A 26,399-nucleotide genomic window follows, 5' to 3' on the forward strand; every position below is an offset into this window, starting at 1 on the left:
TTTGGTCTGAGCATCTCTTGAAATAGAACTGATAATTTACATTCTGTAGCAGTATTTCTTATTTAACCTGATGGTTAAAACTAGTGCTATAAAACTTATTTGCTTTATATCCTTTGATCTCAAGTATTAGAATATACTAGGACTCAGGTTTTAAATAATGGTCCTGCATAAGAAATGCTTATCATATATGTTTCTTACCTTCCACATGTTTTCCTATCTTCTGTTCTCCTTGATTATCATCACCAGATAAATGCTGAAATAAAGAATATGAAGTTTTTTTCAGCTGACTCTCAGAGACCATTTGGTAAAGGTTACATCATTAATGTGCGACATAAAGAATTGTGAATCGCAATTTAATAAGCAATTCAAGTTTTTTTTTTTTTTTTTTAATCTGTGAGATAAAAGTAAGTCAAGCCCCTATGGAAAACTGAAACATCTCAGAGCAGAATCTCATATAATCCCACCAGATTCTGTGGAATTCTTATTTTCATATGGAAAAAAAATTTCAATCCAGGATGAAGAACAAGGAGACATATTTACTGACAACCTACTAACCGATGTGCATATTCCCACAAGGACCTAACTTCAGCAACCCTGAAACTCTTTAGCATCTCTCACCAGTAGATGATATTTAATAAAAACTGATTTCAATATTTCTTACAACTGTACCAGTTATTATTCAATATAAAATATGAAACACATTCTATTCAAAGAATGATTTTACCATCCAAATGAGATAAATGGTGTGATAAGACAGGTTGGATTGCATTTTGTTAGATAGAAAGGGAAGAGTGTTGCTGTTTCTTTATTTTAATCTTCAAGGGTTTACAAATTCAAAATGTAAAGCAGTTGAAAATAACTCAAGGTACTGAGAAATATGTTTCTATATATTTCCTTTACCTAACTCTTCATACCAATGGGGTAGAGCATGCAAAGTACTTCCATTTAATGAATAATAATGACATTAAATGGAGAAAAGAAACAGGTGGCACAGAAGAACACAGAATACAGTGAGTACTCTCTGACTGGTGTGTAGGTACACCATGAAGTAGTGCATTGAGCCATGGATAGAACACTGCAGTTCAAATAGAGAGAGTCAGATCCAAATACACCAGTCCTCAGTATTTGTTGGAAAAATTGAAGTCAGCATGTTTAAGAGATAGTGCATTATTTATATTTTATATGACACTATAATAGACAAGATGTGGAATCATCCTAGGTGCCTATCAACAGATAAGTAGATAAAGATAATGTGGAATATATACACACAGGTGTATTTTTTATCCATAAAGAAAAATGAAACTGTCATTTTCAGGAAAATGATGGAACTGGAAAGCATAATGTGAAAAAAATAAATCAGACTCAGAAGAAAATATCTTTATTTCAGGAAACATATAGAGGGAGACATTTTCACTGTGAAATATCATCAGTATAGAGAAAGAAATTAGAAGTAGAAAGAAAGAAATCAGATTTTGGAGTGAAATTGGCCATAAACTTGTACAAATACACCACAGTGAAATTCCTGTAAAATTAATGTGCGCCAATTTTAATAATTACCATCTTAATCATCTTGTCTATAATTCATTATTTCTAAATTTAAAAATTCCAATCTTTAATGAGAATAGAATCAAAACTACTTTGATTTATTAATCATCTAAAATATGCAAAGCACTTATTTACATGAATTTTTTCTACACATTATAATCACAAAATAATTATGCTAATGGTGATCCCACACCCTCTTTCTGGTTATTTCAGGATATTGAGTAAAATGAGAGACAGATGTGATCCACTGTACTCTCTCCTAAGTAGAATGTCTTCCTCCTAAGCATTCACTGGCTGGCTATTTCCAATTCTCATGAACTTAAATTCACAACAGAAAGATCTTCACTGACTCCACTCCTACTCCAACTCCACAATCCACATCTGAACTACAAACTCCTTAAATTTAGAACAAGTGAGGATTACATTTTCTTTAAGTTCTTCATTAAAATCAACTCTGTTTTTCAGAAGAATGTAGTTTCTATCATATTTAATGATAGAGTTTCTACTGTCCTAAAATTCACTCTTTCTTTCATCTTGAATCTTATTCAATCTGGATATATCTTGCCCTTCTTAAATGAATTCTTCCTACACATCCCTCTTTCTCAGCTTCATATTGTTCTAGCTGTTCTTTTGACTTGTTTTCTAATTCTTTCCATCCACAATGGCATGCCTAATGATGACTCACTCCCACCAAATTCTATAAAAGTTAATCCTGTACATATACTTCACCTGTTGCTATCCTTGTATTTTATTATGACCTTGTATCCTGATGCTTTTCTCCCGGGTGTATGTCATTATTATGTGCATATATTAGATGATATATAACAAGATACAGGGAAAATGTTTTAAAAGCACCTCACCTTTGAGTTAGTAGCTGAAAAGGAAGGCTTATAAGAGTGCTTTATACTGATTGATTGTGCAAAATTGACTCCAGCTTTGTCTTCCTTTTGACATTCAGTACCACCGTGGTCAAACACGGTTTTGTTTTCTTGTGTTCCTGTGACAGATTTTGCTTCTATGACAGTGAAAACAAAGTAAAGAGTACATGAAAATGTCTGTTATTTCAAGTCAATGAGCAGCACAAGATGTCTTCAAATAGCTTACCATCTTTACTGGATTGTTGAAAATCTTCATATAATTCTTTATCTTCTGCAACATTCTAGGAAGAAAAAAAATGCTTTGGGTGTAGTAAGCACCCAATTTGATAAAGTAATTATAATATTGGCCATTGCTCCATGATGCAACAGTAAGACCACAGGTTGCTGAGTCATTAGATATATACTCAAACCTAATTCTACAATTTCCTAACCTACATCTTTCTCAAGGGATGAGTATTATGAAAGATGATACAGACATCTCCAAAATGTTACTGTCTTTACCTCTAACTGATTATTACAAAACTACTAAAAACCCAAATAAACTAGGATAAAAATTGTAGCCATGTGGAAGAGTTTAGAGTACTAATGGCAAAACTAATAATTTAAGAAATATAAAATAATCACATGTGACATTTTGAATAGGTTTTCATGATATACATTTATACGAACTAACTCTTGGTGGAAAATACACTATCTGAGATTTAAGTGTATTTTATGAATCAAATGGGTTGGAATCACAAACAGCATAATTTGCTTCCATCCTATGTGTCAAATAGCTAAAGACAAATGATTCTAAGAGAGAGAAGAATAATGACAAAAAGATTAATGACATAAACCAACCATGGTTAAAAAGATGGCTAAAGGAACAAACTTAAAGAAATGTTTACTAGGAGTAAGTCAGTTTTACAAGGTAAGGAAGGAGAAAGAAACAACATAGGACATATGACTGGTCAACTGACTATAAGTTTAAGCCAACAAATGAAAGGAATTAAGAGTTGGTTATAATAAGAAATATAACAAAGATATTTATTCATACTAATAATGCTTTTTGACTCATTATTATTACATTAGACTTGCTTTTTTCTTAGTAATTCTATAATAAAACATTAATTTTTTTAGAATATAATGAATTGAACTTAAATGATTTCAACCACTATCTGAATCTGTAACATTACTACCAAAATTTTTTAAAAAATGGGAAAAAATATTTCAAATATTTCCCTCTGAAAGAGAAATACTTTCAGAATGGTAAAGTTTAATGTGGAGCTTGAGAACATGTATTTAGTAGCACATTGTTTGGGACTCAAAAGGAGATATTCTGGTTCCAAATTTCATACTTATAACATTTCCTTCAATTGTTTTTTGTTTTTCACATTAATTCATGAAAACTCACCTGACCTTAAACATCCTAAGCCTTGAAAAAGAATATAATTTAAACCACATTTTTAGAAATTCAATAGACTTGATTATTAGACATACCATGTAGACTATATTAGGATACTTCATTATCTACAAATCTATTTTTCTACATTTATGCATGTCAAAAATATTAAAAATATTGCAAACCTTATTCTAGCTACTCCTGATATTGGTATTTAAAATATATATTAATAAAAAGAAATCAGCATAATTCTATGGAGTGGTTTCTTCTGAGCATATTTTCAAATAAACTGACAAGGAGATCATTGATTAACTTTAAGAACAAACACCTCAAAAACCAAATTCAGAGCAAGAAAATTAACTTCATAAAAGAGCACTTTACCTTGGTATCAGATTGATTGTTGCCTTCATCTGGTGTAGAATCACTAGGACCAGGTTTATCAGAACATCTTTAGAGTAAAAATAAACAATAAGAATGGGTCAGCACAGATTTTCAAAAAGTAAACTCTGGTGAAAGTTTAAATATAATTAAATCAATATTTCTTGATGATATATTAATAAAATTATAACCTCTTTTAGAAAAAATTTACTTCTTTCTGCCTCCAATTTTCCTAGTCTATGAAATACTCAATGAAGGAGTTTAGTTCCATTTCAAAAAGTGACAGCCAATATGTTGGCAGAACCTGAGAATAATTTATCTTCACAAACTGGTCTGGTCTTGAAAGTTGAACTGAAAATCCAATGAATGATCAACATAATTTTTATTTCCTGAACTGAAAACAGTCTCTAATAACCCAAAGCAAGGTAGAAAGAGACTTTTCTCTGTTTTTTGTTTTTTTTTTTTTATCTCTAGATCAAAGAGTAAGTTGAGAAACTCCAAAGTGGCAGTCTTGGTTCTTCAGCATGGAAACTCTCTACTAAAAAGACCCTATTGCATCCCTTTACCCACAAACAGAACACGGAGTTCCCTGAAACATTTGAAATGCTTGAAATTTGAATGTGCAAAAGTCAAAGAATGTATGTAAATGTTGTTATTTGAAATAATTTTGCTAGACAGACTGAAACATTATAAATCTTAAAGTATTATCTAAATATCTTCCTTCCTGTTGGTGGACACTCTCAGGTCCCTCTTCTTTAGGACTCAGTGGCAGTAAACAAATAAATCTATATCCTATGAAGATACAGATTCCAGAGAGAAAATTGGGCACAATTGACCCAATATTGGAGTTCCCTTTCCATGTTCCTAAATGGTGTCTCGATCACTGGCCTCAGTATAAGCATATTATCAACTACACAACTGAAGCTCCATGATGCCTTTGCCAACCAGTCATTCCTAAGCCCTAACCTTCATGTGCATAGGAAGGATATCACTGAGTTGGGGAAAAAAGGTAAAAATGAGTGGACACCTGCTCTGGGCCATAGATCCATGTGGGCTAGCAACTTCAAGTTCCCTCATGCTTGAGAGTTTCTTTGCCACCCTCATATTCCTATGTGCTTTGTGGACTCCCTCTGCCCAGTGGATCAAATTATTTTAACCTCCTTCATCAAAAACCTTGAAGTTTGTCATTTCCTCCAATTAAACAAACAAGAAATTGTTGACTTATTCAGGATGCCCTTCAACCCCCATTTTAATATGCCTTTCTACATAGACCCTGATATTCTGGGTCATTAATTCTTGTTTTGTCTTTATCAAACTGGTCATAAACTCCAATATCCTGATCATTTTTCCAAACCCTCATTCCTACCCAACACAGTTCCATTGTTGTTCAACCTTGCCCTTTCTCTGTCAATACCATTCTGATACTGCACCACTGAGGTCTCTTCCTAATTCCATTTTTATCCTCTTCACTTGGGTACCTAAGCTCACTCTCCCATTCTATTAACAAAACCTTCACCTAAAGAATAAAAATAAGGAAGAGGACTAAATTGGAATTAAGGAACCCAAGTTCAAAATTTCATTGCTGCCATATTCTGTATCAGAAAAGTTTTCTTAATATCTTCTAAGTTTCAGGTTCAGCATCATAAGCATCATTTAGCCAGTACTTTAAACACATTTTGAGGTACTATAGGACACTTGGATTAGTTGCTAAGATCTCTTAAATCTTTAGTATTTTTCTACTTTTTATTGAGTCTATCAGAAAAAAAGATAAGGAATTTTTAGTTGACAAACATTTTTGGAAAAGAACAAAAGAAACAGCAAAAGAGCAGAAAAGAAAGTGAAAAAAGTCATAGAAAAAAGAGAAAAAACTAGAAAATTGAGTCTTCATAGAACAAACAAACTGAAGGAATAAACGAACTGGGAAATCAGGAAGTAAAGAAATCAATTAAAATAACCTCTAAATCAATGCTAAATTTAATTTATATAGAATGTCCTACACATGGTTTTTATTCACTTCCTGTGAAATAATTCCTCTCTGGGCTTGTCTAATCTTTCTTATGAAAAACCATTGTCCTATGAGCACAGCTATATGGGATTTTCCTTAAAAGTTTTAAAGTTAAAAAAAAGTTACTGGGTAGCAGAACAACTGTCAATGATTTCAGAACAAACTCTTAGATAAGCAGGTTCCTCAGGTAAAATATTTACCAGAATTAAAACATAACTACCTATGACTTTCTGAATTGACCTGATACCTGTATTGTGATCATAGTGCTCCACATATCCCTATCAATCTAGGCAATGGGGCAAGAAAACGGCATTATCAGCCAGACAGGTTGAATGTCAACCTCAGGCCAGCTATTTGTTAATTATGGGATCATGAATCAATTAGTTAACCACTCTGAAGGACAGTTGCTTACATCTGTTCTGGTGACTGTAAGATACAAGGGATAAACATCTCATATGACTTGAATATTCACAAATAGTAGTAGATCTTTTTTTTCTTTTCATTCCTGAATAGGTTAGCATACAAATTTTTAAGATCTATAAAATCTTACCTGATTAAGGGGTCATCTTTAGAACTTTCATACACTATTAAAGAAAATGATTTAAAAAATCTTTAATCAACTATAGAAAATAGAAAATATTAAAAGTATATGACTCTAATGCTTTATTATAAGGTATTTCTTTGGGACCATATAGGAAGATGGTTCTAGAATAAATATTCATAATACTGAAGACTGACAATGCATTAAGAACTCCTATGTCCCCTTTTCTGTATTTATCAAATGCAAGGGCAAAGAATGGGATTCATCATATTTTGTTACTAAAAAGTAAAATATTATGTCTTATCCTAACTGAAAGATGAAAAATTGGCAGAAAATATCATTAGTAGAATTACTAGTATTGAGCTGACAGTATCAAACAAACCTCATTTGTTTTCTGGACTAAAAGCAGAAGGAACAATTATAAGAGAGTATGCTTCTTTTGTTAGGACATACAACAGCTTCTCCAGATTTTCAGTCAAAATTGCCCAAGTTATGATGAAATACTCTTTCACAAGGAAGCAAATGTGTGGGAAGTATCCTTTGTGGCATGGCAAAATTCAGGCAACAGACCAGGGACTGGGATTACTTACAAAGACATTTTGGCTTAAAGTTGAGAAGAGTCCAATAGAAATCAATGTACTTACACCCACTAATGCTATCCTAGTGAAGATACAAATCTCTTAGTTCTAGCTGATTTCTCTACCTTATGCATGGTGAAAAGAAGGTTTTACCTTCCATAGAAAGAAACACTATAAAGATGACACCTTTGAGAACGCAAACCCTTTGATCCATACGTCACTGTCATAGTGAAATTTAAAAAGAAACTCTAGAGAGTTAGCAGCAAGTTGCCAAGGAGTAATAGCTGATATGACAAAGTATTTAAAAACATTATTAACTCACTCGAGCTTGCAGAATGTGCCAACTTCTAGTGGGAAAGAAAACTCATTTTCCTTTTCATGTAAGGTAAGAAACAAAAGGCAATGTGATTCTCTTGGCATTTACCATGACAGAGAATCTGCTGATAAAGAGGGTAGGGGATGGAGCTCAGTGGTAATGTGCTTGCGTAGCATGCATGAGCCCTGGGTTTAATCTCCAGCACTGAAATGATGATGATGATGATGATGATGATGATGATGATAATAATAATAATAATAATAATAATAACTTTTAAAAAGAATACTGGTCCTGCTATAACAATATAAATTGATTTCATACTCATCCCTAAAAGCAAGCAGAACATTTTAACTCATATTTAGTATTCATTCCTTAGTCTTATTTCTAATGGCAAGGTAGTTGTAAAAGGCTTTTTGTTAACAGTTTACAAAACTATAGCCTCTTGAGGTTGTCTTCTTCCATTGTGAAGGAAGCCACCTGGTCCAAACGGAGCAAGATGATTTCAAAACTGCTGCGCCATCCAGTGTGATGTCATTCCCCTCAATCCTCCATATTATGTGGCAAATATCTACAGATATCATGCTTTTTCAGCATGTAAACTATATGCCCTCATATTATATGTTTATGAATAAATTTTAAAAGTACAAAACAAGGGTTGGAATTGTGGTCCATGCAAAGAGCACATACCTAGACTGCATCATGCTATGTGTCCAATCACTAGCTCCACAAAAGGAAAAAAAGAAAAAAGAAAAATCCTACCTCAAATGACTAAATTTCATTACCTTGGAACCTTAAAATTTTAAATATTTTAAGAGATATATATTGTAGTGTTCAACCTATACAATTACTCTGAGAAAATCAAAACTCTCCATACAGTAAAACCATCAATGGTTGCAAGAGGTTATTTGATATGGGAGGTAGATAAATATTTAGAGATCAGGAACTTTTAAGGACACCAAAACTGTTCTGCATATGATATTAAGATTGTAAATACATGTCATCTCTCATTTACCCAAACAGATGGAATGTACAGGACCAAGAATGTACCCTAATGCTAACTACAGACTGGGATGATATTAATGTGTCAAGGTAGAGTCATCATTTGTAAAAGGTGTACCCTTCTGATGGAGGGTAACTGATAATGGAGGAGGACATGAATCTGTGGAAGGTACAGGGAATGTGGAAAATCTCTATACCTTACCCTCTTCTCAATTTTTCTGTGCATCCAAAACCACCCTAAAATATAAATTTTCATAGGGGCTGAAGGTACACTTCAGTGGTAGAGCACTTGCACAGTATGTACAGTGCCTTGGATTGGATTACCACTACCACAGAGACAAAAAGTTTTTAATTCAAAAAATATTAAACTTACAGCAAAACACAGTCACCTTCAAATTGCGAATAAAGATGAAAGCAACCAGATATGGATATTATCTCCTAACCTTAAGAAATTGAAAATACACAAAAAACAAACTATTCAATTTAATGCTTAGGCAAGAAAATGATAAAATGATAGAATATTCCTTCTTGTTTTAGTGCCACAAATCATTTTTAGTGATAAAATTATCTGTAATAATCTTAATTTACTAAATGCAATCCACTTGTAGTAGTAACTGCATAGAAAATCCATTTTTAGGACTAACTGCTCTGGGGAGAAAAAATCAATAATAATAATAATAATACATAGTCCCTGTGAACAATCAGTTGCATTGACTTGATGAGAAATGGCTAAACAACAAAGTTGTGGCTTAAGGACATGATGGACAAAACCCTGCCAATATTTTGAACAACATGGAGCTTCTCGTAGAATGGATCATGGGTGGTTACACCCTATGTGATGAGAAACAAGAGCAGTTGCATGTGGTGTCAAGAGAGCTACCATTCTAAGACCATTAAGATGAAGGAAAACAAATTATGTGGTTTGTAAGGTTCACAGTTGAGCACAAAACTCTCTGGTTTGACTGATGCCCAATACACAAGTCTGAAGCATCATGAGAATATGCTATAGCTTGGACACATGCCACATCTCTGGGCACACAGAACAGACAGTCCTTGTTGCTGCCCACATATTGACATACTACTGTGCACAGACTAATAGTCCCTGGACAGTATGTGCACCTAACCAGAAATAAGTGACTCATCCGTACTTTTCACAGGGAAAAAATTCTTGACTCATTTTTCTTTCATTTGCCATTTATACTTTCTATGCTATTATTTTGGTATTTTGTTTCATTTTATCTTATTTCTTATTATACTGTCAGAATTATTTCCTCTCTTAATTTCCAGGGTCTCATTGTCCCTTTTTAGGTAATTATAATTTTATGAATGTTTGACAGTTTAATTGATTCTATCACAATTTTCTCCTTTGCTTCCTGGTGTTGGGTTGTTTTCCTTGTTCATTGATTGATATTATATATCTGTATCTGCACTGTTTTTATGTTCTGAGTGTTATTGTTTCATTTCTTCCCTCTGAGCTGGGGATCCAGATCCATGCCTTGAACACATCTGGTGGGTGGCTTTGCCACTTCATGACACTAACAGCACAGGTGAGAGGAAATGCACCTTACTCAAACTTGGAAAATATTTCAACTTAAAGAATAGGGGATATAAAAACCCATAAAACATGACTGACCCAAGTAGGTATGGACTAGAATACAGTCTCTGAATACTCACCCTATTGCAAGAGCAGAGAAAAATGACACAACACTTATGGACACTGTACCTACAAAGGTCCTCAGTCTGGGTCTCTCCTGCACACTTGTAGATAGCACATTATTGACACAGCTGGGAGAGTGGCCCATAGGGGGGCATTCTAGATATACCACTGTCTGCAACACTATTGCCAACAACATGACTCTGCTTTTTTAAAAAAATGTTCAAAGAAATTTGGTCCCTCAGATTCTGACAGTACAAACCTTGTCAAAACTCGTGAAACAAAGCCAGAGAGGTCATAGGTAAACTACACTACAAAGTGCAGTTGGAAATAAATTCAGCAATGCACAACAAACCAATAGCCTGCAACATATCAAGAGAAAATTATTTCCTAAGAAGGCCCTCACATAAATGTAGAACTATAGATGTACAAAATATCAATACAGAAATAAAAGAAAAACATGTCTTTGAATTTTCATAACTATGATAACTAATATCAAAGATATTGCAGTCTATGAAATGTCAGAAAAAGAATTCAAAAGAATAACACCAAAATGATGATTGAATTCAAAGGAAATGCAAATAAATTAAAGAATATAATGCAGGATAGGAAAGAGCAATATAATGAATATAACGTAGATTCTGAAAAATATCAAAAATCTTGAAAATAAAAGCTAAATACCTCAAATAAAAAATTCAGTTAATATTACACCCATAGTATAGACCAAATAGTAGAAGGAATATCAGAGCTGAAAGACAATATTAATGAAATGTCAAATTACTGAGAAATTAAAAGAAGAATGAAGGGAACATAGAAGACATGTTTAATGACTAAAATTTGTGAATCATATGTATAGACCAAGCAGTAGAGGTATAGGCTATAGGCATTACAGAATTGTTCAGTGAACTAATACCAGAATTTTTTTCCAAATATTGGGAAAGGTATGTGAAATCAGGTACAGGAAGCATTTACAACTCTAAGTGTACTTAACCAGAAAAAAATCACTCTATATTATATTACATAGAATTGCCAAATACAAATCAAGAATGAATGTTGAAAGCTATGAGACAGAAGAGCTAAAGCACTTATAAAGTAAGCCTATCAAATGAGCAGTTTCTCAACAGAAACTTTAAAGGAAATCCACGAAGAAATGAATGAAGAAAAAAACTAGAAAGTGAGTGGAAAGGGTAGACATCATGTTAAGCAGGGTAAGTTAGAAACGTAAAGCCAAATATGACATGCTCTCCCTCATATGTGGATTATGGAAAAAATAAGAACCTGAAAAATAGAAGAGATATTACTAGGAGTGGGAGTGAGAGAAGGGAAAGAAAGTGAAGGAGGAAGGGTGAATAAGATTTAAGTAAGAAGTGAATATATGGAAATGTCAGAGTAAATACCAATTATTTGTGCAAATAAGGTGTCAACATTTGTAGTTAAAAAGAACATCTATTTTAGAAGAAGTTCAAGTTGCTTTTATGTCACTAGAGAGGAAACACAACTTACCAATTTCAAAATTTTTTTCTAATTTATGTAACAAAACATAAAAATCCATAAAATATCTTATATTCAATATGTAACAGGCAAAACTAATAATGTAAACTTCTTCAGATAATATTGTTTCAGATTATAAAGTTCCTATAATTAACTTCTTAAATACTGTATTCAAAGCTATTATAAAAAATTTAGAAAAAATATGAATGCAATTGATGCTTTGACTTTTTCACTGCTTCTTTGTGATCAAAACATTTTTTATTCTTACTTAAAATAGGGTAGGAACAACAAGAGAAATTCACTATTAGAAGTCTTACCTTTTGTGGTACTTGCCCCAATTTTAGGTTTTGCTCTTGTACAATCAAAAATAATTTTCCTATTGTCACATATAGAAAATAAAATTAGTATTTTGATACCAAATGAAAAATATTAACCAAACATACTAACTCAAGAGAATTTTAGACATCATCAGAGCTAAATAACAGAATTTTATCCCATGCATTTCAAATATGTAAGCTCTGTAAACATTTTATTAACCATAGAATTATTTGTATTTTTTTTTCCATTTTGGTTTGTTTCATTTTTGAGCTGAGGTTTCACCAGGCTAGTCTCGAACTCCTGGGCTCAAGCGGTCCTCCTGCCTCAGGTCCCCAAGCATCTGAGGTTTAGTCATGTGCCACTGCACCCATAGGCTTGTAATTAGAGAAGAAAAAAGAAAGGTGAAATGATCATGAATCAAGGACAATACAGCTCAATACATTAACTGGAATAGCTTCACTTAAAGAAAAATGTCCTGAACTTAGATCCTTTCTCTGTAACCAATAGTTCTTTGATCTTGCACAAGTCATTTCTCTTGGGCTCAAGTTTCCTTCTAAAAAATAAGATTGTACTGCATTAGTTCACCAACCAGGTTGTTATGAAGATTTAAGGAGATAATATTAAAACAGGCTATGAGAAATAGTAATAATTAGTTCTCTAATGCTGAACTATTTTGGAAACCCAATTGAAACCCAAAGTGTATGTAGTCACAGGTTTTAATATTCAAATGTTATGGTTATTGGAAAATACTATTAAGTTTTTATTTTGGATATTGACTGTGTTCTTCTTTAGGTCTTATAATTTAGGAAAAATCAGGATTTGAATAATTTGTAGTATAACTTATTTATAAATATCTTATATCCTTAAATTACATAATATATTTTCCCTCTTATGAAGATAATCAGTTGCACCCAGGGAAGAAAATTAACAAATGGCAAAATGTGACTTGGTCTGATATTATTCCTCTCTATCATGTCGAATGGAACCACCAGATCTTTATTAGAATGATGCTTAATCTCCATGTTCGTGCCTCTTTTATACATGGATACAGATGAGTCATTATGCAATTTAACTAACTCTCTTACATCCAAAGAATCAATTTTAGATCCAAAAAATCTAAAGTTGAATTCTGTTTAATGACTTCCCTATGAGACAGAACTTGAAATATTCTGAAACCTTCAGGCACAGGTGCAATTATCTTGGGAAATTTTCATCACAGTTGAATAAAATCACTAGAGATGCCAATCAAAATTATCACCCTTCCCCCTTGGAAACAGTGGTATGAAAACTCCTTAGATCAAAAAAAATGTGCTTCACAGAATGTAATGAGGGTTTTTGATACAGATCTGTATCTTCCTGGGACATTATTTGAAATTATCTAATAGTTTTTAAATGATTCCAACTAATATTCACTGAAAAAACAAATAGAAGCCTCAAAGAATGATTCACCATGAAGGTTTTGGCTGACACGTTGACTCTATATAAGGTTTTATTTTTAATTTTTTTTTTTTTTATTTGTGGTGCTGGGGACTGAACCCAGGGCCTTGTGCATGTCCCCAGCTCCAAATAAGGCTTTAAGTGGAGGACAGACACGGTCAGTGGTTCACAATGTGTGTGATTAAAGCTAGGTGGCCCACATACCAAAGCAGAATGCTGCTGCTTTGGGAATTTTAAGTGAACATAACAGCGCATGTATATGTGAATTTAAAAAAGAGTGTAACAGTGAAACCTAAGTGTGCATTTCCATGAGGACATAGTGACAGTGATCAGTCAGGACACCTGGTAGTAAAAGTTAACCCTTACCACACTGCAAGACCAGTTCTAATAGCAACATGGCAGCAACAGAATTGACAGAAATTAGAGAAACAGAATAATGATTAAAGAGTGCTTTCTTCCCCCCTCCAGCTGAGTAGTAAAAGAGGACTGTCTTCCCTGAATCTAAGGAATTCATTGGTCCTGGGGAGATCCAAGAAGGATGGTGGAAAAGTCAGCTCCCAGGGAAAAGTAAGGAGATTTCTTACTAAACTGACATTTTAAGACACAAATACCTAATTCAGAAAATCAAAGTTGTGACACTGTTTTCCATGGGTAGACATTATACTTGGAATGAAGTGAATAATTCTGGCATCTCTAGGGATAAAAGTTTTAAATGTTCTGAGATATGGGCTGGAGGTATATCTAAATGGTAGAGCATTTGTTTAAGAACCTGGATTCAATCCCCAAAACCAGAAGAAAAAAAGAAAGCTCTGCAATAAATCCTATACTAATCACTACCTTCTAATTCTTTAGCAGTGTTTATTGTGGATGAAGAGATTCAGACACTGCCATTCCTAACATATTTGAATTATGAATAATCAAATGATATGTAAAATGCAATAGTACTTATTTTGAACCTCCACTTAATTTTGATTAGTATTTTAATTAAAACACTTACATATTGTAGCCACTGGCAACAGAATAACATAAGGCAGTCCCTCCATTCTTATCTTCTGCAAAGATATCAACCCCTTCTTCAATTAGAAGCTTGATTATACCTGGTGATTCATATCTCACAGCCAGCATGAGGGCTGTTCTAAAATAACAGAGAAATCATTTTGTCATCTCTAAGTCTAAAAGAAAAAATAAATAAATAAAGAGGAAGCCTCTTGTCCCAATGGGGAATTACATAGTAGAAGTTATAAACATTAACATTGTCTTGATGGACAATAACCGTGATGAGGTTATCCATCTGAAGCAGATCAAAGATTCCAATGAAGAATGCTCCACTTCTTCCTTAGTCTGATGTATGTATGGTAACTCATAGTCAACTTAAAGTCAAGCAAATAAAGGCTGTGAGCAGATTTTAAATAACAACAACAATAATAATGGAGATAATCAGTCATTATTGCTTCAGTTAATTTCAATGAAAAGCATTTGCTATGTAATGAAATCAAATGCTATTATGTATCATCTCACACCACCCTTCAAGCATGTTTCACTTTTTTTCATATCAGGACATATATTAATGTTTCCAAAATGTTACACTTTGTAACTATGTAAGTTAGGTATGCAACCCAGTCAAGTGTGAATTTAAAGCTTATCTCCTTTCTATTCACTGCACACCTATATTTTATCTTCATTAAAAGAAATGTTTATGCCATTTAAACTTTTTTCTTCCCTCATCCCTAGCCAATTAGACATAAAATCATCAGAGCTGGGGTTGTAGCTCAGTGGTAGAGCACTTGCCTAGCAAATGTGAGGCATTGAGTTTCATTCTCAGCATCATATAAAAATAAATAAATATATTGCATTCATCTACAACTAAGAAAATTTTTAAAAAGCATGAAAAGCATCAAAATACATTGGAAAATAAACAGCATCTAGCAATAGCAATTAAGGCTCACTTAGGATAAGCTAACATGGATACTCTTCAAAAAAAAAAAAGCAATTTAGAGTAATCCAAAAGAAAAAATGATTATGATTATCAAAGTCTATTTATGCTCAATATACCATTTTAAAGGAAAAGCATATGAGGAATAGAAATTAAAAATAAAATAGAGAGGTCAATAAATTTATTATTTAACCAAAAATTGCTAAAATCCATACTTATTTAAAACTTTAGATAATATATGATCATGTTGGTTTAGTCAGTTTTTGCTGCTGTGACTAAAGGACCTGAGCACAATTGCAGAGAAGAAAAGGTTTAACTGAAGGCTCATGGTTTCAGGGGTCTTAGTCCATAGAAACTTGGCTCCCATTCTCAGAGCTCAAGGGGAGGCTGACCATCATGAAGCGAGAATGTGGCAAAGGGAAGCAGCTCACATCATGGTGATTAGGAAGTAGAGAGAGGTCTCCACTGGCCAGATAGAAATTTATACCACAAGCCACGTCCCCAACTCCCACCTCTTCAAGGGATTAATCCTATCATGGGATTAATTCACTGATTAAGACTCTCAAAGTCCAATCATTTTTCCTCTGAACCTTCTTATATTGACTCACATGTGTGCTTTTTGGAGACATCTCGTGTCCAAACCATAACACATGTGAACAACAAAACCAACTCTTTCTACCCAAAATATGGTTTGTGTTCATATTTTTTATTTATCCCAATACTTAAAAGAAATGTTTTCCTTCCCATTAATTTAATATTTGACCTGATTGAATAAACTACTGTACCTGCCCCTGTTATCAACTGCATGTACATTTGCTTTTGCCTTAATTAAAAATTCTGCCATATGGTGTTTGTTTTCCTTTAGGGCAAGTAAAAGTGGTGTGTGGCCATCCTGGAAAACAAGAAGAATAATTTATTAACAGAATTGTTTATTTCTCAATTGAACTGAAAATCTTATAACAGATCATATGAACATTAACATTAACATATACTATATAAAGTAAATGAAGGGCAGCCTCTTCCTTCTATCATCCTGCACTTCCACATGAACTGCTCTTTCACTTTATAATGTCATCCTCTATCTAGAAGGGTTTATGAACTCCAGTCTTCTCCCAAACTTGCTTCAAAATTTTACTCCCTCCAGGGAGTTTTGCCTCTGTCACAGCCTTTATCATGGTATCTTGAAGTTAGGTGGCTGCCACTGGCCCCCATCAATAATAAATTTCTTGAGGACAGAGACTATATCTTTATTGTCAATGACCCCACATCTAAAACACAGTAGTAAAAGGATTTTAGTATCTTACTGAATTAATGAACTAAACTTTCATCTCTAGAACAGAGCTTATCAATCTATGTTCCAAAGAATTTCCACTTTTCCAGAAATACCAAGCCTAATCAGAACTTTTCCTTGATGCACTATAAGAGAAATACTACAAAGGTGTGCATCATGCATCTAGTGATAAGGAAATATTTTTACCATTGATAACACCTAGTTGACAATGCTTTTTCATAGTAGACATTCACATGGGAGGTTCCTCTATGCTACACAAACCCTTTTGATTCTCTTCTATTGAGTGTCAATAGCCTAAACAATAATATAAGGTACTTCTTCTCACCATGGATCTCTAGGGAAATGAGCTCTGAGTTAAAAGAGAGAGACTTCAAATGAACTTTAATTCATTTGCTACCTGCGTTTTCTCCTATAAAAGGTGAAAGACATTAATCTTAAACTAAATACAAAATGTATTCTCAGTTGTAATAATCATCCTGGTATCCTAAAGCACATCCATTTTACCAAATTCTTTTCATTCCGGTTCCATTTGCATTGCTACTTAAATTTATTTATAATTTTAGGCACAACATAATTCAGAAAATGTGTGTTTAACAAAAAGTTTTATATTGACCCACATGGATTTTTTTAACATCATAAAAGAATAAAGCACTCACAAGTTTAAGAGACAAAGCTGAAGACAAAATAATACTGCTTGCACTAGGTATATGCTATCCACCTCTAACTATGAGTAACCTAATGAAGGTTACAGAAATTTGAATGGGAATATGACTTTTGTAGTACACATAAGGAAAATGTTTTAAAAACATCAATTTCTAAATTCTAATATTCAATTACATTTCAAAGAGATTAATATATTCCATAAGACATAGCCATATAAATGAATAGAAATTATCATGGGAACCAGGAAATTTTATTAAAATGTACTAGAAAACAGGTGTTATAAAATTTTTATAGAGGCAAAGTACAGGATTCTGAGTGAATGACTGCTGCAGCTTGCTGGCAGCAAACTGGAGAATACTCATGCCCGGTATGAAGGGGGCAGGCACCATGAACACAGCGCACCACACAGTAATATGTGCTCAAAGGAGACCCCGTGAGGTTCTTTAAAAGAAGTTTAAACTCCAAATTTCTGCATGAGTCTCCTGAATTTTGAATGTTGACTCAACTTATATAAATTTATATTAACTAAATGTATCCATGAGATGAAAAAAGTTTCAATATTTGCTACTGTTCCAATCAAGGAAACCCTACTTATAAACACTTGTTGACATGTTACTGTTGAAACAAATGTATTTCAAATATTTTGAAAATAAAGGTGGTGAAAGTATACCTTGTTTTGGGCTTCAATATTTGCATTATGTGAAAGTAGTTTTGCTGCTATTGATGTGTTGTCAGTATAAACAGCATGATGGAGAGGAGTTTCACCATTGGGGTCCTGAACATTTAGATCAGCACCATTTTCAAGAAGAATAGTTACACATTCCTCTTCCTGCTGTTGGATGGCCTGTTGGTTTGATATCAAGAAATAGATTGTCAATTTTAAGAATTCAAGACAAATGTTCCACAGGCTTTGCTAATTAATTATACTTAAATGATATTAATCAATTTTTATTCTAAGTATGTAAATCTAATTCATCCCCTGCAGAAATACTTTGCTATATCTACCTTAATCAGAGGTGTGTTATTGTCACTGTCACAGAGGTGAATGTTGCATTTCTTCTTTACTAGAAGAGCCACCACATTTGCCTGACCATAGGCACATGCATAATGTAGAGGGGTCCTATGAAAGTAAGAGGCTTTGTTAGGAGATCATAGAACTCCCACTTAAAACAATTATTCATTCCATTGTGAACATTAAATAGCATGCAATTTCTTTCTCTTCAAAACAATTTCTCCTGAAGAAACAATATTTACTAGCTGTTATTATTAAATTAATGAAGTATCAGTTTATTCTAGCAGTTTATTCCACTGGCTTCTCTCCTTTCCCCTGCCTCCCACTGCAGAGGATCAATCTGAAGGACACTCAATACTGAGCCATATCCAGAACCCTTTTAATTTTTCATTTTGTGATAGGATCTCACTAAGTTGCACAGTTGATCTTGAACTTGGAATCTTTCTGCCTCCGCCTCCCAAATCACTGGAATTACAAGCATGCAGCATTGCTTCTGACCTTATTGAATCTTGATTTTTGTTTTGTTTTGTTTTGTTTTGTTTTTGTAGTGCTGGGGATGAAACTCAGGGCCTGGAGCATACTAGGTAAGGGCTTTACCAATGATCCATATTCCCAGCTTACAGCTGTCCATTTGCATAGAAAGAGCATGGTTTTTTGATATAGCTTATCTTGTTTTTATTTCTTACTTTAAGCTGTGTTACAAACTAGCCCTTCTCTGCCTAAATTTCATCACCTATAAAATGGGGATTCAAATTAGTAGTTACCTTCTAGGACACCACTGTGATGTTTAAATAAGAATCTATGCAAATAGCAGCTTAATAATTGTTACCTATTGTAACTATTATTTTCCTACTTATTAATAAATGGTATTGCAATTAATAAATTAATATAATAATTTTGCTGATGTATTTTAAAAACTAGGTATTTCTTTGTACAATAAACAAGTGACCATTACACAAACTATAGTGCCTTAAGAGAAAGGTGATAAAAACAGTTGATCAATGACAGTTCTAGTCATATGGGTGGCATTGAAATAAGTTTTAGTTATAAAAATTACTACAGGTAAGAAGAGCTGATTAACAAAACAGCAAAAGACAAAATTTAAGGCAAAGTTATTTTTCAAGAAATTTAAAGCCAAGGGAAATGTATGATTCAAATGAATTAGTATGTCTCACTTCATTCAGTATTTAGATTTGTAGGACAAATTAGACATATCCAATAAAAAATTAGACATACCCAATATTTAGTATCAGTATTAATTTGATCTTAACTTTTCAAATGGGAGTTTACAATTTCCTAACTCCAGAAGTGCTTTTGTTTGAAAAGTGGGAGGAAAAGTTTCACTTCAAATTGAGTTCTATCACTTCAGTTTTCCTCTGGTCAGGAAAACATGAAGTTTTGAAGGAAGGAGGACCTGAGAGAAAGTAAATATGCTGACTATATGAGTATTCAGGTTATGAGTAATGAATAAATAAAGTGAAAGAACAGATAAAGTACACTTGGGGGGAGTTCAGTGTGTGGTGGGTTTTTTGTTAGTGTTTATTTTGGTCTGATATTTTTTTTTTCTACTGGGAATTTGAACCCAGGGGTACTTAACCACTGAGACAAAGCCACAGCCCTTTTTATTTTATATTTTGAGATAGTGTCTCAATAAATTGCTAAAGGTCTCACTAAGCTGCTGAGACTGGCTTTGAACTTGAGGTCCTTCTGCCTCAGCCTCACAAGTTGCTAGGATTACAGGCTTGTGCCAAGGTGCCTGGTGGGGAGTTCAGTATTTTTTTAAAAAAATACATTATAAATTAAAGCAATACTTTTCAGTACTAATAATCTTTCATTTTTGCTTTCTTTTATTTTCATAAGAATGTAACTAAAACAAAATGATAAACCTCCAATTGTGTCTATGTAATAAATCTGTATGAAATAAAATATATGTATAAGAAATGTATCTGCAGTGATATCTACAAGTACATATGAAAAATTACCTTCACTTCTGAAGAGGCTAAAAGTTTGGCAGAAGGTATTAATCTGCACAAACACACACACATACCCAAAAATTAGCAGAAAGTGAGACATTTTTATTTGTACGAGTCATATCTCTGCTCCTCCCAAAGATTATTTTAACAAGAAATTCTCATTAGAACTTTTACACATATTCATTGCAGAAATAACAAGTAAAAGAAAAAAAAGTAGAAATAGATGTAGAATTTTATCAAAACTACCCATATGGTAGGTAAATAAAGCAGAACACAGAAAATGTCAAACTATTGAATTAAAGCAGAGCATATTTTCTGCTATCAATGAAACTAAGGAGAAATTGCCCAATATTGGAAATAAAATAAACTTTAAATGAAAAAGGAAAAGAAAAATTTTCCTTATAAGTTGAATGCCTGAAAATAACTACTTTTACTATTTTTTTTAATATATTTGTGACTAACACAAGATCCCAATCTATTTGTGTGTATGTATAATCAAGTTTTGTTTTCACCTGATATACAAAAGAATATCTTGCAGGTCAACATACATCTACATCTTTGTCACCTTCAATGGTTACATAATATTCCATTCTAGGAATGCACTGCATTTTATTCCCCAGATCAATTCTATGAGTTCTTTTTAACATATTGATGTTTTAAACAGTGCTCAGAAAAATAATCTGCATGCATCTTTTATTATATTCCAAAGATATTTAACATAAAGAAATTGATGGGTAGATACATGTTATTAAAATGTACATTACTATCATCTATCTGAGAAATCATAAGCAACTCAAATCTTAAGCAGCAGCATAAGTACTGCTCCTCTTCATCCTCACAAGTTTTGTAGCTAAAAACATTTACATTTATCATTGAACTTAAATTTCTTCTCTTTCCAGGGACTATAAGTACTCTTTCCTATATCCATGGTCATTTGTACATTTGGAAAAGAGCACTTTCTCTAATTTAAGTTAGAATTCAAGGGCTGTGGGGTAGTAGTAGAGCACATTCATAGCAAGCTCAAGGCAATGGGACCAAAATTTAAAAACTAAAAGATGAGAGAGAGAGAGAGAGAGAGAGAGAGAGAGAGAGAGAGAGAGAGAGAGAGAGAGAGGCTTCTTTTTTAGTTCATTCTTTCTTAAGAACTTTGCCTATGTAAAATGTATAAAGGAGGACTTGTATTGTCTTCTAGCATTTTTCTCTAATTTTATTATCTAAAATTAGTAATCCACATTTGATCAGGGAATTATTTTGTGACACAAAAATCCAGCTAATTTACTCCAAACAACAGGCATTTCATTCACACATAATTCTTTTCCTACTAATATAATATGTCACCAGTAGCACATTCTAAATTCTTTCAGATATTTAGTTGTTTCTAAGTTTTATTCTCTTCTACTCATTTATCTGCCTTCTTGACTATTGGCAAACAGTTTGTGAAAGATGATGGTGTGTTTTGAAACCCAGAAGGAAAAGTCCTTTTTACATGTTCTTAGTGTCATCATTATCCTAAAAGGTTGTATGTAGAACTCAAAAATGTTAAAACTCTGATATTTTTATTTGGTATATATGAAACGGATAACCATAGAAAGAGTTCACACTTTGGAGATAATGAATATATCTATTAAAATACACACTAGGACCCAAACCCTGGCTATTCTGGGTCTCCTGAAAAACAGACAGGGGAGGGTAATTAGGGAAGCAGCCTGAATCCTTTGCAGTCTGGCAACCCTGACATCTGTTCTATTGGCCCTGGTTCCTGGTACCTTGTACCACAGATGCTGTAAACAGATGCTCTGCTCTCCCTGTCTAAAGGGAAACATGAGAGAACAACTACAGGCAATAATATGACAACAGTGAGAATTACCAGTTTTGCACAAAGTTTTTAGTGCACAACACCTAGGGTAATCTGTCTGAACTAATGACAGGTTTGAAAAATAATATTGGGCTAGGTACTTTGCAGAATGTGAATGGTGCCTAGACCTCTATTCCTAAAATGCTATTGAAGGAATACGGACATTATTATTCTATGTACATGTATGATTACCTGAACAATGTGACCCTACATTGAGTACAGTCAAAGAAATTAGAAGTAGTGCTGCATTTGTATAAAAAGAATTCAAATGGACTCTGGTGTCATCTATAAATAATTAGAAAAAATTCGAACGAATTAAATGACTAAATGAAGCATTTAGAGAAAAAAGAGTGCTTGTCAACAATCGGGTTAGGAAGATGGTTAATTGATCAAAAGGCACTGAGAGTAGACGAAATCCTAAGTGAAGTAGATAAGAAACAGTGAAAACTACTGAGGACTAGAATGAAAGCCTTAAAAAAAGAAGAATGTAAAAATAACAGCAAAAACAAGACAAGAGCAAAAACACATCATATTCCCACTTCAAAGACTCCTGAAAAGGACCCTCAGTCGACAAAACGTATGCATAAATATAGGCCAAAAAAGAATAGAGGTTTAAGACGATTACGAGAAATATTTTCCTGATATTGCACTTTTCTACTATGTATATAATATGCTTTTTCCTTTGTAAAATTTCCATTCCTTCTTTATAGTTAGACCTAACCTTAGGGTTAGGGTGAGGGTTAAGGTTAGGATTTGGGTTAGCTTCTCCTAGACGCGGGCTGGGAGAATATTCAGGTCAACCTCTTCCAGATTCAGGCAAATGCTCCTTCGCTCAAACCCTCCCGCCTCTACCTCTTGCCTAGCTCTTTCACTGACGCAGAAGACTGCTGAACTCAGGTAATTTGCAGGCAGAAGAGTGAGGACAGAGGAAAACCAGTCCTGGTCCAAGCTGCCATTGCTAGTACATGCCCACAGTATGGCACGCTCCTGAGACCTGTTACAAGGTGCACTCCCAAGCTCCTCCGCCCCTCTGGCCACTTCTCCCCTTGCCACCTGCCTTCCAGGTGCATGCAGCCCCACCCTGCCCCACCCTGCCCCGCCCTCTCCCCATGTTGTGCAAACCTTAAACACTCCCGCCTCCTGCAGCCTTTTCTCTGCACCTGGGAAACCCGCTAAAGTGGGTTTTTTGCAGCTGCTCCTTAGGAAGGCCTGGGCATCAGACTAACCCCATGTCTACAGGGACTACACCGTGCTGAGAACTCCCTGGGCATATGAAAGCCACGAATGTTGGTGAAAGAAGGCCTGGTCACCCGGGTGCCTGTCCCCTCCAGGGCATAGCCAGGGTAGTACAGACCATTTCCCATCAGACCCGCCTCCTCCCAAGGCCCCTTGCCTCTGGGGCAGTAGGACTCACAGACTATTACCTGTACTTCTTGTCTATGTCATTGACATGACAGCCCCCGCAAACCAAAAGACACAATACTCATTTGACATCACCATGCCTGGCAGCTTTATGATTACCCGGGTCAGGTTGTATCCATCACTTTAGACCTGTCACGGAACACAGCAAATGTCGTCCACCTAGAGGTCATCCTCAGGCGTCAGAGTCCTTGTCCTTTCCCCTGGGCTTTTCTCTGCTTCTGGAACTCAGTACTGGGGCTTAAGGACGAGCCAAGTAAAGTCTGTGCACACCTGCGAACAGGGGCCCGACAAGCTTGGGTATATACCAACAGCCAAACATTCCCTGCGGATTAACCTTACACACACATGCACACCAGCGCCACGGGATCTGTCGCAGGCCATGATCCGGCTCCTGTAACCTGAACCTCAGCAATTCCAACCAGCAAGCACAGGATTCTACCGCCCAATGAGAAGGTGGGGATTGGACACCTAGTCAAAGGGGCTGACCTCCACCTGCCTAGGTCCAGGCTGTCAACGCTAGCCCACACCCACCAGGTCAGACATGCCCCTGAGTCCTGTCAGGAGGCGCAATCCCGCAATCCCCTGGCCCTCTGCTTCTCCCCCTGCCACCTGCCTTCCAGGTGTGTCCCCACCCGATCCCGCTCTCTCCCCCACTGTGTGCAGATCTTCACAGCCTCCAGCCTCCTACAGGCTTTTCTCTGCACCTGGGAAACCCTCTAAAGAGGGTTTCTTTACAGTGGCTCCTTAGGAAGGCCTGGGCGTCAGACACCCCTCAGGTGTACAGGTTCTATGACGTGCTGAGGACTCCCTGAGCACAGGAAAGCCACGCATGTTGGTGAAAGAACGCCTGACCACCCAGTTACCTCTCCCCTCCAGGGCATGACCCGGATAGTGCAGGCCATTTCCCATCAGACTCACCTTTTCCCGAAGGCCCCTTCCCTGTGGGGCTGCAGGACTCGCACACTCTATTACCTGTTCTTCTTGTCTATGTCATTGACATGACAGCACCCACGAAAGCAAGAGACACATTACTCATTTGACATCACCTTTCCTGGCAGCTTTATGGATACTCCCAGTAGGCTTGTATCCATTAAATTTAGGCCTGGCGCGCAACACAGCAAATGTCTTCGGCATAGAGGTCATCCTCAGGCGTCACAGGCCTTGTCCCTACCCCGGGGCTTTTCCTTCCTTCTGGAACCCAGTTGGGATTTACGGACAGGGCAACTAAAGTGTGTGCACAGCCTACGAACTGGATATAGACCAACAGTCAAACAGTATCTGCGGATTAACGGTTAACACACGTGCACACCAGCGCCAAGGGATCTGTAACGTGCCGTGATCGCGCTGCAGAAAGATGAGACCCGCCAGTTACAGTCAGCAGGCATGCAGCTCTACCGCCCAGTGAGAAGGTGGAGGTGAGACACCCAGTCAAAGGGGCAGACCTCCACCTGCCTAGATCCAGACTGCAACCGCTAGTGCATGCCCAACCGGGTCAGACACGCCCCTGAGACCTGTCACAAAGCGGGCTCTTGTGCTCCACTGGCCCTCTGGCTGCTTCTCCACCTGCAACCTGCCTTCCAGATGTGCCCGCCCCTCCCTCTCCCCCGCGGTGTGCAGATCTTCAGGCTCCCAGCCTCCTGCAGGCTTTTCTCTGCACCTGGGGAACCCACTAAAGTGGGTTTCTTTGCAGCTGCTCCTTAGGAAGGCCTGGGCGTCAGACTGCAACCAGGTTTACAGGTACTACCACGTGCTGAGGACTCCCTGAGCACGTGAAAGTCACGCATGTTGGTGAAAGAAGACCTGGCCACCCAGCTGTCTGTCCTCTCCAGGGCATGACCCAGATAGTGCAGGCCTTTACCCATCCGACCCGGCTCCTCCGGAAGGCCCCTTGCCCCTGGGGCTGCAGGACTCGCACACTCTATTACCTGTTCTTCTTGTCTATGTCATTGACATGACAGCCCCCGCGAACCAGGAGACGCCTTACTCCTTTCAGATCACCGTGCCTGGCAGCTTTATGGATACTCCCGATCGGGTTGTATCCATCAACTTTAGGCCTGGCACCGAACGCCGCAAATGTCTTCCGCCTCGAGGTCATTCTCGGGCGTCAGAGACCTTGTCGCTTCCCCTGGGCATTTCCCCGCTCCTGGAACCCAGTACTGGGGTTTATGGACGGCCCAACTAAAGTCTGTGCACAGCCTGCGAACAGGGACCCGACGCGCTTGGGTATAGACCAACAGCCAAACAGTCCCTGCGGATTAACGGTAAACACACGTGCACACCAGCCCCAAGGGATCTGTCGCGAGCTTTGATCGCGCTGCAACAAGCTGAACCCTGCCAGCTCCAGTCAGCAGGCATGCAGCTGTACCGCCCAGTGAGAAGGTCCAGGTGGGACAGGTAGTCAAAGGGGCGGACCGCCACCTGCCTAGGCTCCAGGCTGCAACCGCTAGTCCACGCCCACCGGGTCAGACACGCCCCTGAGTCCTGTCAGGAGGTGCAATCCCGCAATCCCCTGGCCCTCTGGCTGCTTCTCCCCCTGCCACCTGCCTTCCAGGTGTGTGCCCACCCGATCCCGCCCTCTCCCCCACTGTGTGCAGATCTTCACAGCCTCCAGCCTCCTACAGGCTTTTCTCTGCACCTGGGAAACCCTCTAAAGAGGGTTTCTTTACAGTGGCTCCTTAGGAAGGCCTGGGCGTCAGACAGCCCTCAGGTGTACAGGTACTATGACATGC

General features: G+C 36.3%; 1 protein-coding gene across 1 annotated transcript in view; it reads right to left on the reverse strand.

Annotated features, from left to right (window-relative positions):
• LOC124985618 (ankyrin repeat domain-containing protein 36C-like) overlaps positions 1-25,765 on the reverse strand; it is a 129,252-nt gene extending 103,487 nt beyond the window's left edge. Inside the window, exons 1-9 of the mRNA XM_047554326.1 lie at positions 25,596-25,765; positions 24,589-24,655; positions 18,079-18,252; positions 16,240-16,346; positions 14,519-14,656; positions 4,186-4,252; positions 2,650-2,704; positions 2,406-2,560; positions 199-253 (exon numbers count right to left, since the gene is read on the reverse strand). Coding sequence (XP_047410282.1) covers positions 199-253; positions 2,406-2,560; positions 2,650-2,704; positions 4,186-4,252; positions 14,519-14,656; positions 16,240-16,346; positions 18,079-18,252; positions 24,589-24,655; positions 25,596-25,765 — 988 coding nt within the window. The remainder of the gene's footprint in view (positions 1-198; positions 254-2,405; positions 2,561-2,649; positions 2,705-4,185; positions 4,253-14,518; positions 14,657-16,239; positions 16,347-18,078; positions 18,253-24,588; positions 24,656-25,595) is intronic.
• Positions 25,766-26,399: the final 634 nt, after the last annotated feature.

This window comes from Sciurus carolinensis, chromosome 5 (assembly GCF_902686445.1).
Source record: "Sciurus carolinensis chromosome 5, mSciCar1.2, whole genome shotgun sequence".
NCBI classification, from domain to species: Eukaryota; Metazoa; Chordata; class Mammalia; order Rodentia; family Sciuridae; genus Sciurus; species Sciurus carolinensis.